The sequence below is a fragment of the Hemibagrus wyckioides genome, linkage group LG19 (genome assembly GCF_019097595.1).
Source record: "Hemibagrus wyckioides isolate EC202008001 linkage group LG19, SWU_Hwy_1.0, whole genome shotgun sequence".
NCBI lineage: Eukaryota > Metazoa > Chordata > Actinopteri > Siluriformes > Bagridae > Hemibagrus > Hemibagrus wyckioides.
Genome location: NC_080728.1, coordinates 2,064,758 through 2,080,788, shown reverse-complemented (window position 1 = coordinate 2,080,788; position 16,031 = coordinate 2,064,758). Strand labels below are relative to the sequence as shown.

Here is a 16,031-nt window from a genome sequence, read left to right as displayed (position 1 = left end):
TTCAGATTTACTTACATTGCTTTTCTGGATGCTGCAATCACAGGCATCATCTTCAGAACAACAGTTTCTGTTATCTTATCTGTACTGAAATATTTACTCAAGTCAAATTCTTCCAGCTCCTGTGCTGAGGTCAGTAACACAAACACCAGAGCAGACCACTGTGAAGAAGAGAGGTCACTTTGTTTTCCAGATTTCAGGTAGTGTTGGATTTCCTCCACTAGAGAATTATCACCCAGTTCATTCAGACAGTGGAACAGATTGATGGATTTCTCTGTAGGAAGATCTTCACTGATCTTCTTCTTAATGTACTGAACTGTTTCCTTTATGCTCTGGGAGCTACTTCCTGTCTGTGTTACTAAAGCATGTAAGAGTTTCTGATTGGACTCCAGTGAGAGACCCAGAAGAAAGCAAAGGAAAAGATCCAGATGTCCAGTCTGAGTTTCTAAAGTCTTATCTACAACACTCTTGTGTACATCTGAGATTGTGTAGATCTGGCATTTAAAGTCTTTATCCTGATCAAGAACATTTCTCTTCTCCTTCATGAAGGTCAGGTGCACATACAGAGCTGTGAGATGCTCCTGAACGCTCAGATGAACAAAGCAGTACACTTTACTCTGGTGAAGCCCAAACTCCTCTCTGAAGATCTGTGTACACACACCTGAGTACACTGCTGCTTCTCTCACATCAATGCCACACTCTCAGGTCTTCTTCATAGAAGATCAGGTTCCCTTTCTTCAGCTGCTGAAAAGCCAGTTGTCCCAGTTTAAGAAGCATTTCTTCATCACTCTCCTGCTTCTTTGAGTATTTTTCTCTTATGATGTTTGTCTGAATGATGAGGAAGTGTGTGTACATTTGAGTCAGAGTCTTGGGGATCTCTCCACTCTCTGCTTCACCCAACATTCTCTCTAGAACAGTGGCTGAAATCCAGCAGAAGACTGGGATGTGGCACATGATGTAGAGACTTCTTAATGACTTCAGGTGTGTGATGATGTTATTGGCCAGGCTCTGGTCACTGATTCTCTTCCTGAAGTACTCCTCCTTCTGTGGGTCACTGAACCCTCGTACCTCTGTGACTCGATGCACACACTCAGAGGGGATTTGATCAGCTGCTGCAGGTCGGGAGGTGATCCAGATGAGAGCAGAGGGAAGCAGATTCCCTTTGATCAGGTTTATCAGCAGCTCCTGCACTGACGCTGATTCAGTTACATCACACACTTTCACTGTGTTCTGGAAATCTAGAGGAAAACGACACTTGTCCAATCTGTCAAAAATGAACAGAACCTTTTCCAAACTGTTTCCTTAAAACAGACATGAAGAAGCTCCATCAGACTCAGTTTCTGGTCCTTCATCAAATTCAGTTCTCTGAAAGGAAGTGGAAATATGAGGTGGACGTCCTGATTTGCTTTCCCTTCAGCCCAGTCCAGAATGAACTTCTGCACAGAGACTGTTTTTCCGATGCCAGCGACTCCCTTTGTCAGCACAGATCTGATGGGTTCGTTTTGTTCAGATAAAGGCTTAAAGATGTCATTACATTTGATTGGTGTTTCCTCTGTTGTTGTTCTCCTGGACGCTGCCTCCATCTGTCTCACCTCATGTTCATTATTGACTTCTCCACTGTCTCCCTCTGTGATGTAGAGCTCTGTGTAGATCTCATTCAGGAGGGGTTGGGTTCCCAGGTTTATTATCACTCCATTCAAACACTGAAACTTCTTCATCAGATTTAATCTGAACTTTTTCTGGACTTCATTTACAGCAGCAGATTCTGGGTGGTTCCTGTGATATGGTGAAGCAGGAAGATGTGGTGAGACATGGGCTTCAATTATTAGACTTTAAGATCACTTTTTTCTGACTGGTTACCACAGATAGTTCTTTATGATCTTCTCACTGTGTTTATCTTCATCTACTGTATGATTTCAATAATCTAATCACTCTGTATTTAACAGTAGATAGGTTTATAATATTAGTGTGTCAGTGTCAGTCATGTTGGTTTTGATCTTACCCTGTATCTGTGATGATCGTTTCTCTTCTGTCTCCTGCTTTCTGTAGAACACTGTGAACAAAAACTGGAGTTGATCAGTTTCATCAGCTTCATTCAGCATTAATTATACACAGTGTTAAATGTCACATGTCTACGGAACATTACAAAAGGGGACTAAAAACTCTGTTTCTATTTTAATTCTAGTTATTCTAGGCATATGGCTGTTAGGGATGTGACTGGATACATCAGGTCAGGTGTTCTAAACAAATACAAATACAGAGTATTTAAGAAATCTTGTCAGAAAAGTTCACAGGTATAAAATCCCTAACTATAGCCGGTATAATACTACAGCCTGGATCCTGTTTATCTAGTTAAATTTGCCTTTAAGTGTGACTTTATCAGTGACATTAACAGTGAGGAGACTTTACCTGTGTAGAAGTGAGGAGTCTCCATCTTTAAACACCAGAAGAACCTCCATAGACTGATCACTCTTCATGTGATGTAATGTGATGTTAACCTCATCTTAATAAGTTAACTTGCCAGTAACGACTTACATTGCTTGTGGTACATTCTTAGCGCATTCGCCTCACATGCTGGAGATCCCGGTTTGAGAGTTGTATTTATATAATATTTCAGAATTTCTTGCAATAGTTTAAGCAACCTATTGCTTAAACAGTAATAGGTAGAAACATGGTTCCAAATCTAAAATGCTGCTTAGGTGTGCTATTATTTTTCATGCTGATAAGTGTTATAGTTTTTTTTAGATGGATTTTTAAATGTATTTTTCACGGACTTCAGACCGCTACTGTGTGTGTGTGTGTGACGTCAGCTAGAGTGAGGGAGGAGGTTTTTTTTTTAATTATTTGAGCATGTCTTGCAATAGTTTAAGCAACATATTTGCAATCACACTCGCATTTTCTTCTGGAAATGCAACATTCTAGTTGAAACATGGTAAAAGGACAATGTGTGAATCAGGTGTCACTATCTGGAATTTCCTTCGGGATCAATAAAGTAAGTATCTATCTATCTATCTATCTATCTATCTATCTATCTATCTATCTATTCTGTACTCCACATTTAAATGCTACGTATCAATGCTAACGCGCAGTATATGTGGAAAATGCTCACTATCATTACAGTCATTAAAGGTGATAGAGATCTCCTAGAGTTTATTAGACATGTTGATGTGTTTTCCTCCTCACGCTGATCTGTACATAAATGATCAACTTCCTGTGTATCACCTGATTTCTACACCTGGTGCCCCAGCATGCCCCACCCCCCACTGACAATGCTCTAGACACGCCCCTGTCTGGGAAGCAAGATCTGTTATCCAGACCGGACTGATTTCGGACTGATTTCACCTGCTGAAGGGGAGACTGAAGAGAGAAAAGCTCTCTCAGGTGAAAGGTGAAACAGGTGAAACAGGTGAAAGAAGCTGAACGCGCCTGTGCTCAGTGTCCTGCTGATTTTCTGCAGTTTCCGTCACACGAGTTTAATATACAATATATCCACATTCTTCTAACATAAAAATAAACAAATAATTCACCTTTAGTCAACAGTCCTTGTTCTGTGACATTAATATCACCGTTTATGCCCGGAGATAAAGACTTTTAACTTTTCCAAACGCTTCCCAAAATGGAGTGGAGGCGGAGAGAGAAACTCTTTCACTTTGGGAAGAATGATTCATTACGAGTGATGTGTCATTCCGGACTGAGTCGACTCTTTGAATCAACTCTTTTGGTAGGAAACTGATTCGCAAATGTAACGGTGGAAAAAAGTGCGTTCACACACTATTGAAGCAAATTAAAACGGTGATATTAATCAACACACCGTGCTATTTCCTTTAGACACCATATGGACAAAAGTATTGGGACACCGGATCATTACACTGACATGGATTTTAATGACACTGCATTCTAAATACATAGAGATTAATAAGGAGCTTGACACTTTTATACTTATAACAGCTTCCATTTTGCTGGGCAGGCATTGGAACTCTTCAGCTATTGAATCATCAGGATGTTGGTGACTTTTACATGTGACTCTGTTACTGAAATATCTAGTGGGGATGAAATTTCACAAACTGACATTGCAAAGGTGGCATCCCTTCACAGTATCACACTTCACTTAACTGAGCTCTTCAGAACGACTCTTTTTTCATTGTTTCTAAATGCAGACTGCATGGCTAGGTGCTTGATTTTAGACACCTGAATTCAATAATTAAGAGGTGTGTCCCAATACTTTTCTCCATATACTGTATGAGAACTGTTTGTAAATGATTGTTATTGTAAATTTACAAAAGTGTTTTAGAATCAATAGTGGTGTGTACCTTATTACAATATATCAGTTTATTTTGTTTTTCTTCACTTGAGGATATTTCACAATATATAATGCACTATATAAATACTGTACTTATGTTGTATTTCTGCAGTTTTTTATCATTAACATGCAGTGTGTTTAGATTTATTGTTTGAATATGTAAAGTTTGAGATGGTTTTAATCTATTTAGACTTTTTAAGGGTGTTTGTAATAATCAGGAATTACAGTACCTGTAAAATAAGTGTTTCACTGCAAATACTTTCTGTAAAATGTTTGTAAGTGTATTGTTTTTGCACTTTATTTGATACCCAATACCATATAACCTGTACTGGAGGTTTACTGATTTTCCAGGTTTCAGGGGGAAAAAAAATCAGAAAATCTGCTCCTAACATGGATGCTGTTAGAAAAAGAAAGTCATATTTGTCTTTTTTACTTTGTGAAAAAATATGAAAGATAAATAATTTACATTACCTTATGTGTATTGTTATTTTATTAATAAATAAAATTAATAAAGATAATTTAGATTAATTAAGATTTGTCTTGCCTTTAGGGGACATTATATGACCACTCTGTAATCAAAGACCTGATCTGTAATCAGTTATATTTTAAAATGTGTAGAATCTGTTTTCTGTTCTTAGGGGAAATTATAAATTGCATCAAATTCCCAGCAAACACAGAACGTTCCCCTAACGTTAGCATATGGTTCCCATTTAGTTATTTTTTATTTATTTATATATATTTTTGGGACCAAATAACAACGTTCTAGGGACGTTCTCTAATGGTTATTTTTAGTTATTAATGGTTATTTTATTCATTATAAAAATTGAAAACTAACCTTCCCAGATGTTGTTGTTGTTGTTATTTTTTTTACTTTTAAATAACCTAATAGAATCTATACAGAACTTTCGCTAGTGGTTATTTTTAGGTTTGTTTAAATGACCATTAGGGAGTTTTTGATAAAGGAACTCATTTGAGGTAAACATGTGATTTAAGGTAACATGCATTAATGACAGATATGTTAAAAATCCAAACTTTCACAGCTGAAACTACTTCTTATTATTTCGATGTACACACATACAGTCCTCCAACGAATTCGTGTGTGCACAATTAAAAACTTAAAACTGAGTTTAATTTCATTCACCTGAACTACTATCAAGTACGTAGTTCCACAAGCCTGAGAAAATGCTACATTACCACGATCAGGCAGTAGAGGGCGCTCATGCACAATGTTGTTAGTGTTTGCTTACCCGCTTCCTAGAAGGCTCCAGCAGAAACTCCCATTCCAGGTCATAAGCCATTTACTAGTCAACTGATGAGATGATCCAGGTCTGTTAGATTAAGGAATGTAAAGTGTTGGAACTACTCACTACTGTGTATAAGAATATTATCAATATCACACACATCACCTGACAAATATTTGTCACATACATGTGCTAAATCATGCTGTGCTTAACCAGTATTTATTTATACTTGACAATCTTACAGTGCACAATCAAAAATTTTGTCATCTGATAATTGTAATGAGGGTTGAGTAGACTCTCTGGGTCTGAAAGGAACAGTGGTGACCAAACACTGCATAATGTCCATCTGTAGAATATGCTATAGGGCACTAACTGGGATAAGACACTATGAAAACATGGAGGAAATAATGACTTACCCATCTCAAGATAAAGACAAAAAATAACCAATAAAGTTTTGACATTATTCTGAAAATTCATTGTTTTGTTACACTCTCATTTTCAATAATTGTACCTTAAATGGTACAGGAAAGACCTGATGATACTATTTTGTACCTTTTTAAGGTAAAATTGAAATCAATGTACAAAATTGTTCTCACATCAAGGGTACATAAGTATTAGACAGGTCCCTCTTCATCACATTTGCAAATAACATACAATCTCTAGGAGCATGTCCAAAGTGTTCACATCTAATTGTTGTAAAACTAATCAAACATATAGGATTGATTCATGCTCATGAGCATGACTTTTCCATCTGTTGCAGACTTGGGTGTGAACATTACTTTTTCAAATAAGGGTATTGTGTGGGAAAAAAGTATTGTGTACCATGTTTTAAAGAAGTTATATTTTGGTAGAATATTTTTGAAATCTTGATTATAGAGTGAAAATATGAATTTACACAAACATTTTACTGTAAACTGGGATAAATGGATTTGATAATTAAAGTTACTGATATTAAATTGATGCCCTTTGGGTTCAGTTGAATGTGCTTGTTGTTCAATAGGAAAAAGAACTTTAATAGTTCTGGAAGGAACACAGTTAACAGTTAAGGCACAAAGTGCTGTGTCACTGTGGTGGCACCCTGAAGGATAAGATTTGTACCTTTGATGAGGTTTAAAAAAGCAGGTTAAAAAACAGGTTTTAAAAAAAACAAAAGGTATATTTTGGTTGCACATGGTACAAATTGGAATGGTACAAATATGTTTCTTTATATTAAGGTACAATTCTGTCCCATTAAAAGGTACTGCCCCAGTGACAATGGTTTGTACCTTCTTTGAGATGTGGCTCAGCAACAGTTCTGGACGGTGCCATTCAGCTAGCTGGGCTCACAGCAAGTGACTGGAATATGTTCAGGGAGGCTGCAACCAATGGCGACTCTATCATCTTGGAGGAGTACATGACATCAGTGACCAGCTACATCGGCAAGTGCATCGATGACGTGACTGTCTCCAAGGCCATCACCACATGCTCCAACTAGAAGTCGTGGATGATTGCAAAAGTGCGTGTTCTCCTGAAGTCGAGAGATTCTGCCTTTAGAGCAGGGGACAAGGCGGCCTTAAAAACAGCAGGATCCAAACTGTCCTGAGCCATCAGAGAGGCGAAGCACGTACATGCCCAAAGAATCCACTGCCACTTCCAGCACAGTGGAGACTCCCGGCACATGTGGCAGGGCATCCAGGTGATCATGAACTACAGGACATCACCACCTCCCTGTGAGAGTGACACCTCACTCCCAGATGTGCTGAATGACTTCTACGCTTGGTTCAAGGCACAGAACAATGTAACAGTGAGGAAGACAATCCCTCCTCCTAACGACCAGGTGCTCTGTCTCACCACAGCTGATGTGAAGAGAACTCTATGCAGAGTTAACCCACAGATGTCTGCCGGACCAGACAACATTCCTGGCAGTGCTGAGGGAGTGTGCAGAGCAGCTAGCAGATGTCTTCACTGACATTTTCAACATTTCCCTGAGCATCTCCATCGTCCCAACATGCCTCAAGACAATGACCATCATCCCTGTGCCCAAGAAGTCTACGGTTTCCTGCCACAATGACTATCATCCTGCCGCACTCACACCAATCGTAATGAAATGCTTCAAGAGGCTCATCATGAGGCACATCAAGACACAGCTACCACCTTCACTGGACCCCTTGCAGTTTGTGTATCGTCCTAATCACTCCATGGATGATGCCATCACCGCAACCTTCCATCTGGCCCTCACCCACCTGGACTGTAAGGACTCATACATACGAACGCTGTTTATAGACTTCAGTCCAGCATTTAACACAATCATCCCTCAGTACCTGATTGAGGAACTGAGCCTGCTGGGCCTGAACACCTCACCTGTTCATCTGGCAGAGAACTTCACCTGGTCATCAACACCAGCTCAATCAGCAAGAAAGCCCAGCAGCCTTCCTGTGGAGGGTCGGGAAAGCCCATCTCCCTCCCCCCATCCTGAATATGTTCTACAAAGGGACCATCGAGAGGCTCCTAAGCAGCTGCATCACTGCCTGGTTTGGGAACTCTACCGTTTCAGATCGTAAGACCCTTCAGCCTATTGTATTTTATTTTTATATTTTTTATCCTGTCTTTTGTTCTGTCCTTATTCTTTTTCCTTTTCCTAGGGTCATAACAGTGGTGTAAGCATTTCACTGCATATCACACTGTGTACCATTATGTATGTGACTAATAAAATTTGAATTTGAATTTGATTTGATTTGGATAGTGAGGACAGCTGAAAAGATCATCAGAGTCTCTCTCCCCTCTATCACGGACATTTACACTACACGCTTCATTCACAAAGCTAACAGCATTATGGATGACCCCACACACCCCTCACACACACTCTTCACCCTCCTGCCTTCTGGAAAGAGGTACCGGAGCATTCAGGCCTTCACAACCAGACTGTGTAACAGTTTCTTCCCTCAGCCAAAATATGTTTAAAGTCTAAATGTTAAATATGTTTAAAGTCTAAATGTTAAATATGTTTAAAGTCTAAATGTTTAGCCACACTCATCTGGGTCTAAATTGTTTGCACTCACTTTTAGCAAAATTGTAAAATTTGTTTCATGTTCCAAAGATAAATGTTGGAGAAATGTTAATCCTTCATGAAGGCTTACAAAGGTTGGAAAAAAATGAGGAAAGTCACTTGTTGTGAACTTCCTTTTTCCAACTTTGTCACATACCTTTCAGTAGTATTATACTAATGATTTCTGGTTTTCGGGCTATTTTATTTTGCAGAGAATAATGCAATCATTCAAAAATAATTCATTTGTATATCATAGTAGTGCAACTTCTGTCCAAACATAAAATTCTTTATTTTGTGCCAATTGTATATTTTATTTATTTTAAGATACTGAATGTTCTGGTGTGTGATTTATTGAATAGCTCTAGATCTAAAAGAAATTAAAATTGTATGTTGGTTTGACTCAATTAATTAAATCTTTTAAAAGTAAAATAGCTTAAATCTAAAGTTGACAACTTGAAGTTACCCAGTAAATCCAGTTGATGTTAGATAATTTTAAGTAAAGAATGTTGAGTGAACTTGTATAGTTATGTACACACAGTAGTGTAGTGGAAGGTATAGGCAGGTATATGGCGTATACCCACTTCTTTTATCTACTTCTTGATGCACATTGTTCAGTTCTGTCCTGCATTAGCGAAAATCATGAAAGATTATCACATGAGTAGCTAACCCAATTAAACTGTAAACAAATAAAATCAAATATTCCCTAAAAACACCCAGTAAATCAGTGATGTGCTCAGGACCGAGGCGCTGGCTTCCCTTCAAATATGATAGCAACCACCCCATCCCAGACAATCTGACAATGCTCAACACCATTGGATCAGAACCCTGTCAATCATTACCTGATTCGCTGCCTGTCATTTTAGAAACATTTAACGCTATTTCAAATAAATAATAAATTAACAAGAAAAGTGAAGTGAACTACTCAAACAAAAATTTGTTTTCAGAATTACAAATGACCTGTGCTGTTAGCCAGCAGCTCAGCTAACGATAGTGATGTAGACAGTAGCACAGCTAACGTCAGCCAAACGACCTCCCGACCCTCACAAAGCCACCACCCCCCTCCCCCTGACGTATACCCACTTCTCCAGGGATCACTACTCCACTGTGTACACATAAAGCTTTTCTTGTTAAGTTTACATATTACATTTATTTCTAGTTGATGTTATGTAAAAAGCATGATGCAAAAATTGTGCATGTATATTTTAAGTAAATTCTAAACATAATTTTTACCAGTGTAACTTTAAACATTTCAACATAAAAACAAATAAAATAAAACAGTTGCTACCAGTTTAAATTAGTAAAGAACATTTTCTCTGGATTTTAAAGATTCAAGATTCAAAGCGTTCAGTGCAGATAAACAGCCATTCCTAATAAAATGGTCATTAAATATATACTATAAATGTATACAAATATTAAGACATATTACAATACTAAACAATTAATGAACAGAGAAATCACACAAACCATCAGAACTATATTATACAACAGTTTGTTCTGGTCCATTCATTTGATTGGACAAGCAGAATTGATGTCAGTAGAATTTTATCGAGTTAAATGTGTCATAAGTAAATGAGTGATGTGTTTATAAACATCTTCTCTATTCCCCAACATTCAGGAATACCAGAGTCTTTATCACACACACAGATATTCATTACAGCCTGAATCTAAAAGAAAAAGATGTGAATGAATCAGCACAAAGTGGACTGTGGTACTTCATGATCAACATCATGTAATCATCTCTGCTCCAAGAGAAACATCATCATCTCCTGTTTATAATTAATCATTCAACATTTCTTCATTCTTACTAACATCTGTGTTCTAACATTTAGCTAGAACAAATGAGAACTTCCACAAGTTCTAACAGGATAATGAGCAGATATTTACCCATCACATCACTGCTCTTATCCAATCACAGGAGCTTTTTTAAATAACGAACACTACTGTGTCATTTAGTTCTTGTTCTACATTTATATTTAAGTGCAGACTTTAAGAAGAAGCTGAGGTGAATTTTACAGGAATGACAGAAGACACAATGTTCATTTACAATCACTCTCATGCACTCATTTGGGACATTTTGTAGACTCTGTCTGAATCCCTGTTTTCTGCCTTCACATGAATTTTAAATCAACACACTTTACTGAACACAAAACACCATTAAAGACAATTGTTAGAAAAATTAACTTTAAATAGAATATAGTGACATTTTCTAAAACTGGTTTTATTTCCTAACCTGGTAATCTGATATTTATTGGAACTAAAGAGAAATGTACAACTATTGATAATAAGGTTGAACTTTTATTAAAAGGTCATTACTCACATCAGATACTGTAGTTTGTAATGTTCATCATCCTTAAGAGCAGAGAGCAGCTTCTTTCCTGAGTCTCCGATTTTATTATCAGACAGATTCAGTTCTCTCAGGTGTGAGGGGTTTGATCTCAGAGCTGAAGTCAGAGCAGCACAGCCTTCATCTGAGATACCACAACACCACAACCTGTAGAGACACAATGACACACTCTTCACTGGTTGTACACAGGGACGTTTCTAGAGTTTGATCACAACTGGAACACAGGCAACACAAGAATTTTATAAAAGTATCTGAGAAGAGATTGTTTTACAAAAACGCAGCAAAGCATTCAATTCTGGTGACTGTAAGAGTATTTATTTATTTGTTAAATCATATACTGTAACAAACATTAATGTATTTATATGCTACAAGATGATTTCTTTAGTAAATTTTACATTTTAACTTATTATAAAGGGCTTTGCTAAAATATTTTTGCTTATGCATTTAAAGACAAATTTATTTTAAAAAATGCCCCATAAGTATTGTACTTAAAAAAAATAATACATGCGAATCACAGAATTGAACACAGAATTTAAAAAATAAAACAAACAAACAAACAAAGAAAAAAATGGATGTTTGTTCTTTCTGTTACTTTTTGCTCGTTATTTAATTTTCTGTTTATTCGTGCTTCAGTTTTCTGTGTTTTTTCCAGGTTGCTAGTTTGTTATTCCAAAAATCACAAGTAGAGTTTTATGCAAATTAGGGGGCGGGACAATAGTCTCCATTGGTCCACTGCATCTCAACCTACTAGCCAATCAGTAAAGTGACGTCACTGACGCACAGCTGTATAGGTTATTGTTTGAACCTGTCTTCAGCAAGTGAGAAGATGGGCAATTACGCATTACTACATGCAATCAATATCAATGTATAAATTAGTTAGATGCCACTGAATCAGGTGTAATATGTCTAAAATGGTTCTTAAATGTTCCACTTGTTTTGTGCAGGTGTGGAGGACATCGCTTTCTTCCTCAAGAAGCAGAGTGCTGGGGTTGTGCTTACAGAGACTGAGTCACAGGCACAGTTTAGGACAGCCATTGAACCAAACTCCCCTTCCCGAGACTTTAGACTAGATCTGTACTTATTAGTTTTAAACTATGTGCAGTAAATTGGGGAATAAATGTGTTTTAATTACATTTAAAGCATCACTCTGCAATGCTTACATCTAATAACCCTAAATCCTTCTGCAGCTTTTATGGTGGCATACAACTCTGTAATGATGTTGATCTATCTTCAGCACTCAGACATAAATAAAGAGTCTAGAAATAATTTCTAATTTAAAGAGTTATTTTGAAGTTATAACATGAATAAACTGCTCTCTCTCTCTCTCTCTCTCTCTCTCTCTCTCTCTCTCTCTGGCCTTAATTTAAGACAGTAACAGTCACTTCTTTAACAAAACTTCATTTTATTTCTTTCTTTTTTCAATATAGAACAGAACTATAGCAGTAACAGCCCTTCGACACAGAATTATAAAACAATAAAATTACTGCAATGGGCAGAAACAGAAGTGCAGAGTCAAATACTTTTAAAACATTAAGCAAAATATATATATATATTTTACAAATAAAACAAGTACATCTTGTATCAGCACTAACACTACTGTAATGGCAGCCCTGAACATTCAAACTAAAGCTTTTATCTTTCCTGGTTTCTGGAAGCAGTGTTTATTCTTTTTTTCCTGAAACTATCAGGGAAAGAGCTAAAAGGGTGATAAAGAGTAATGCAGAAGACTTTCATTTACTTATATAAAACTGCAGATCTAGCATTTATTAACGGCCATCTTGAAAACATTGCACGGGGAATCTATCCACCAGTATGCACTTGGCCATGTCCTGACCAGTGCATGTGTCCGTCTCTGATCCTGCTGCCCCTGACCCTGTATCTGACTGACCTGAGCCTGTGGATGTAGTGATACAGGACTCTGATTAAGAGTCTGGGATAACACAGAGATAAGAAACCACCTTGAAATATTCTATCTAGTAAACACAAAGCGACTTACAATGCTTTAAATGTATACATTTCATCATGATGAAACTAAACTCATGAGCTTAGCGCTGATAGAGCACTACTCTACTGTTTGAGCAACAATAACACTATGCTATGATGCTAATGATTGTTTAATGACACACTTGTCCAGTTCATTAAAATACTCTTTAGCATAATAACAGGAGGTTTGACATGATACTACAATAGACACAAATATAAGAAGCTTCAAGCGTATTAATTTAATCTTCTCACTTGCTCAAGGCAGGTTCAAACACTACCCGTCAGAGTCGCGCGTCAGTAACGTCACTTTACTGATTGACTAGAGAAGGGCAGTAAATTGAGAAGCAGTGGACCAATGGAGACTTTTATCCTGCCCCCTAGTCTGCATAAAACTCTACTTGTGATTACTGGAATAACAAACTAGCATCCTGGAAAGAACAAACTAGTAATCTGGAAAGAAGAACACAGAAAACTGTAGTGCGAATAAACAAAAAATTAAATAATGAGCAAAAAGTAGCAGAAAGAACAAACATCCAAGTAAAGTAAGCACAGGAAATAAAAGTTTGTTTTTATTTCCTAGTGTTTTGAGTTCTTTTTTTTAATTTAATTTTTTTTATTTTTATAAATTGTGTTTTCAATTTTGTGATTTGCGTGTATTTTTTCTTTTACAAGCATGATACTTATGGCGCTAATTTGACACCATAAACTAGTTCCCTAAATGAATAAATTACTTCAAAACTCTTTCACTGATGACTAAATCACAGACAGATTTAGAAGAGTTTAGAAATGAGAAGAGATCATCAAGCATTCTTTTAGCAGTTAACACGCTAACATGATCGATCAAATCTGTAGTAAATTAGATCTGGAAAACAGGATGTGGTCATTCAACTAAATCCACATTCACATCCTCCTCATTAACACAGAGATAAGTGTTAGTCTGGTAGTTTCCTCTCCTCAGTCCTCAGCTACAATGTCAGATTATTAATTATGTGCACTAACTGCTCACATCTGCACTTTATTCACTATAGTCACTGTGTACTATTTTATTCTATTTTCTATTTTAATTTTTATATATACATATTTTATTCTATTTTTATGTCAGGGACAGTTGAAAAGAGTTTCACTGCATATTGTATGGTTGTGTTTGTGACCAATAAACTTTAATTTGAAATGTTTTCAGTAACTTTTCACTGCTTCACATCTCTACAAAATCTCTGTTTTTAATCAGCGTTCACATGAACAGATATTTCTTGAGAAGATCAGACTGTCAGTAATCAGACCTAAAACAGGATCAGACTCTAATTAGTTTTTGGAGAAGTTGTTAGATCATTGGTGTATTTTTTAAACCCAGACTGTGAAAGTGTAAATGGTTTATTCAGTATTGACAAGAACAACTGTGACTGTGTTTTATTTATACAGAATTTTATCTTTATCTATTATTATGACCTGGATGAAGATTAGACCATGATTTATCATTAATGTTTTAAAATATGATCTTACCCCAGTTTCTCCAGTTTACAGTGAGGATTCTCCAGTACAGCAGAGAGACTCTTCACTCCTGAGTCTCCTAGATTATTATCAGACAGATTGAGGTCTCTCAGGTGTGAGAGGTTTGATCTCAGAGCTGAAGTCAGAGCAGCACAGCCTTCATCTGAGATACCACACTTACACAAGCTGTAGAGAGACACAATGACACAATTTCAACAGATTTTTATTATTACAAGGTATAATTAACACTGAGCAATACAGAAAAAAAGAAAAGAAACTCAACTCTTGCCTTGTCAGTTTTGTTTGTTTACTTGTTATGCTTTTTATCCCAGTTTGTTTTGCTCTTTTTTCAAATTATTGGTGTTTTTGTTGTTAAATAAATTTGTAATGTTTACATGCACACATCTATCTCTGCTCTGGCAACAGTGGGATTTTACATTCATGCCAATAAAGCTCTACTGAACTGACAGACCAGACATAACCAAAGGATTACTATTTTGGACAACACTTACTTTTACTTCAAGGAGAAAACTGCAATATTTAAGATCTAATCATCAGCTAACAGGCTAACAGAAGAGGAGCAGGTGCAGAGTAAGAAGACAGTTAAAACAGAGAAAATAAAAAACAAGTGAATGAGACACTTTCTGTTTATATCTCCTGCAGAAAACAGAAACCTAAAAATATTAAATTTCAGCTTCTTTCACTGCTAACACAGCTAACAAAGCTAGCAACAAAGTGTGAGCCATGGCTGATGCAATAACAAGAAAGCTCAACCCCACAGCTACACACAGTGAGGGGGAGGGGCAGAAGACAGATACACACAGTGAGGGGGAGGGGCAGAAGACAGATACACACAGTGAGGGGGAGGGGCAGAAGACATGGACACAGTGAGGGGGAGGGGAAGAGGACAGGGAGAGGCAGCAGTGTTGACTTGAACTTGGAGGAGAAGCAAGAAGAGGAGGAGGGGGAGGAGCCCTCACCACACACACAGACTGGAACAAACCAGACAGCTGAAGAAATCAGAGAGACCCTTTCTCTACAAGAGGTGGAGCTGATAAAGCTCAAAGAGATGGTACTCTCCAATCTTACACAACCTTATCAGTAGCCTTATAAAAACTGAGTTCAACACTGCAATGCTAGAACTGAAAGTAGAGCTTAAGAAGATATAAGAAGACAAAGACACTCTGAGAATTGACCTTAATACCATAAGAGGAGAGCTCTACATCAGGGATCAAACAATAAATGCCCTGAGAGAGCAGCTAACTGAATCACCAAGACACCAGACTGAACCACCAAAACCCCAGACTGAACCACCAAGATACCAGACTGAACCACCAAAACCCCAAACAGAACCACCAAGATCCCAGACAGAACCACCAAAACCCAAGACAGAACCACCAAAACCCAAGACAGAACCACCAAAACTCCAGACAGAACCACCAAAACCCAAGACTGAACCACCATAACCCCAGACAGAACCACCAAAACCCCAGACTAAAACACCAAATCCCCAGACAGAACCACCAAATCCCCAGACAGAACCAGCAAAACCCCAGCCAGAACCACCAAAACCACAGACAGAGCCACCAAGACCCCAGACAAACCACATACATCTGATGTGAAAACAGAAAAATGTCCCACAAGAACACACAC

General features: G+C 37.4%; 1 protein-coding gene and 1 pseudogene across 1 annotated transcript; both read right to left on the bottom strand.

Annotated features, from left to right (window-relative positions):
* The window catches only part of LOC131370449 (NACHT, LRR and PYD domains-containing protein 3-like), an 87,619-nt pseudogene that overhangs the window by 29,711 nt on the left and 41,877 nt on the right, over positions 1–16,031 (bottom strand).
* Positions 1,157–3,127, bottom strand: LOC131370171 (NACHT, LRR and PYD domains-containing protein 3-like). Its single transcript, XM_058417340.1, has 3 exons — positions 2,407–3,127; positions 2,000–2,050; positions 1,157–1,773 (listed from the first exon to the last, which is right to left on the bottom strand). Exons 1-3 carry the CDS (start codon positions 2,472–2,474, stop codon positions 1,236–1,238), a joined length of 657 nt encoding a protein of 218 aa, XP_058273323.1. The 5' UTR covers positions 2,475–3,127; the 3' UTR covers positions 1,157–1,235.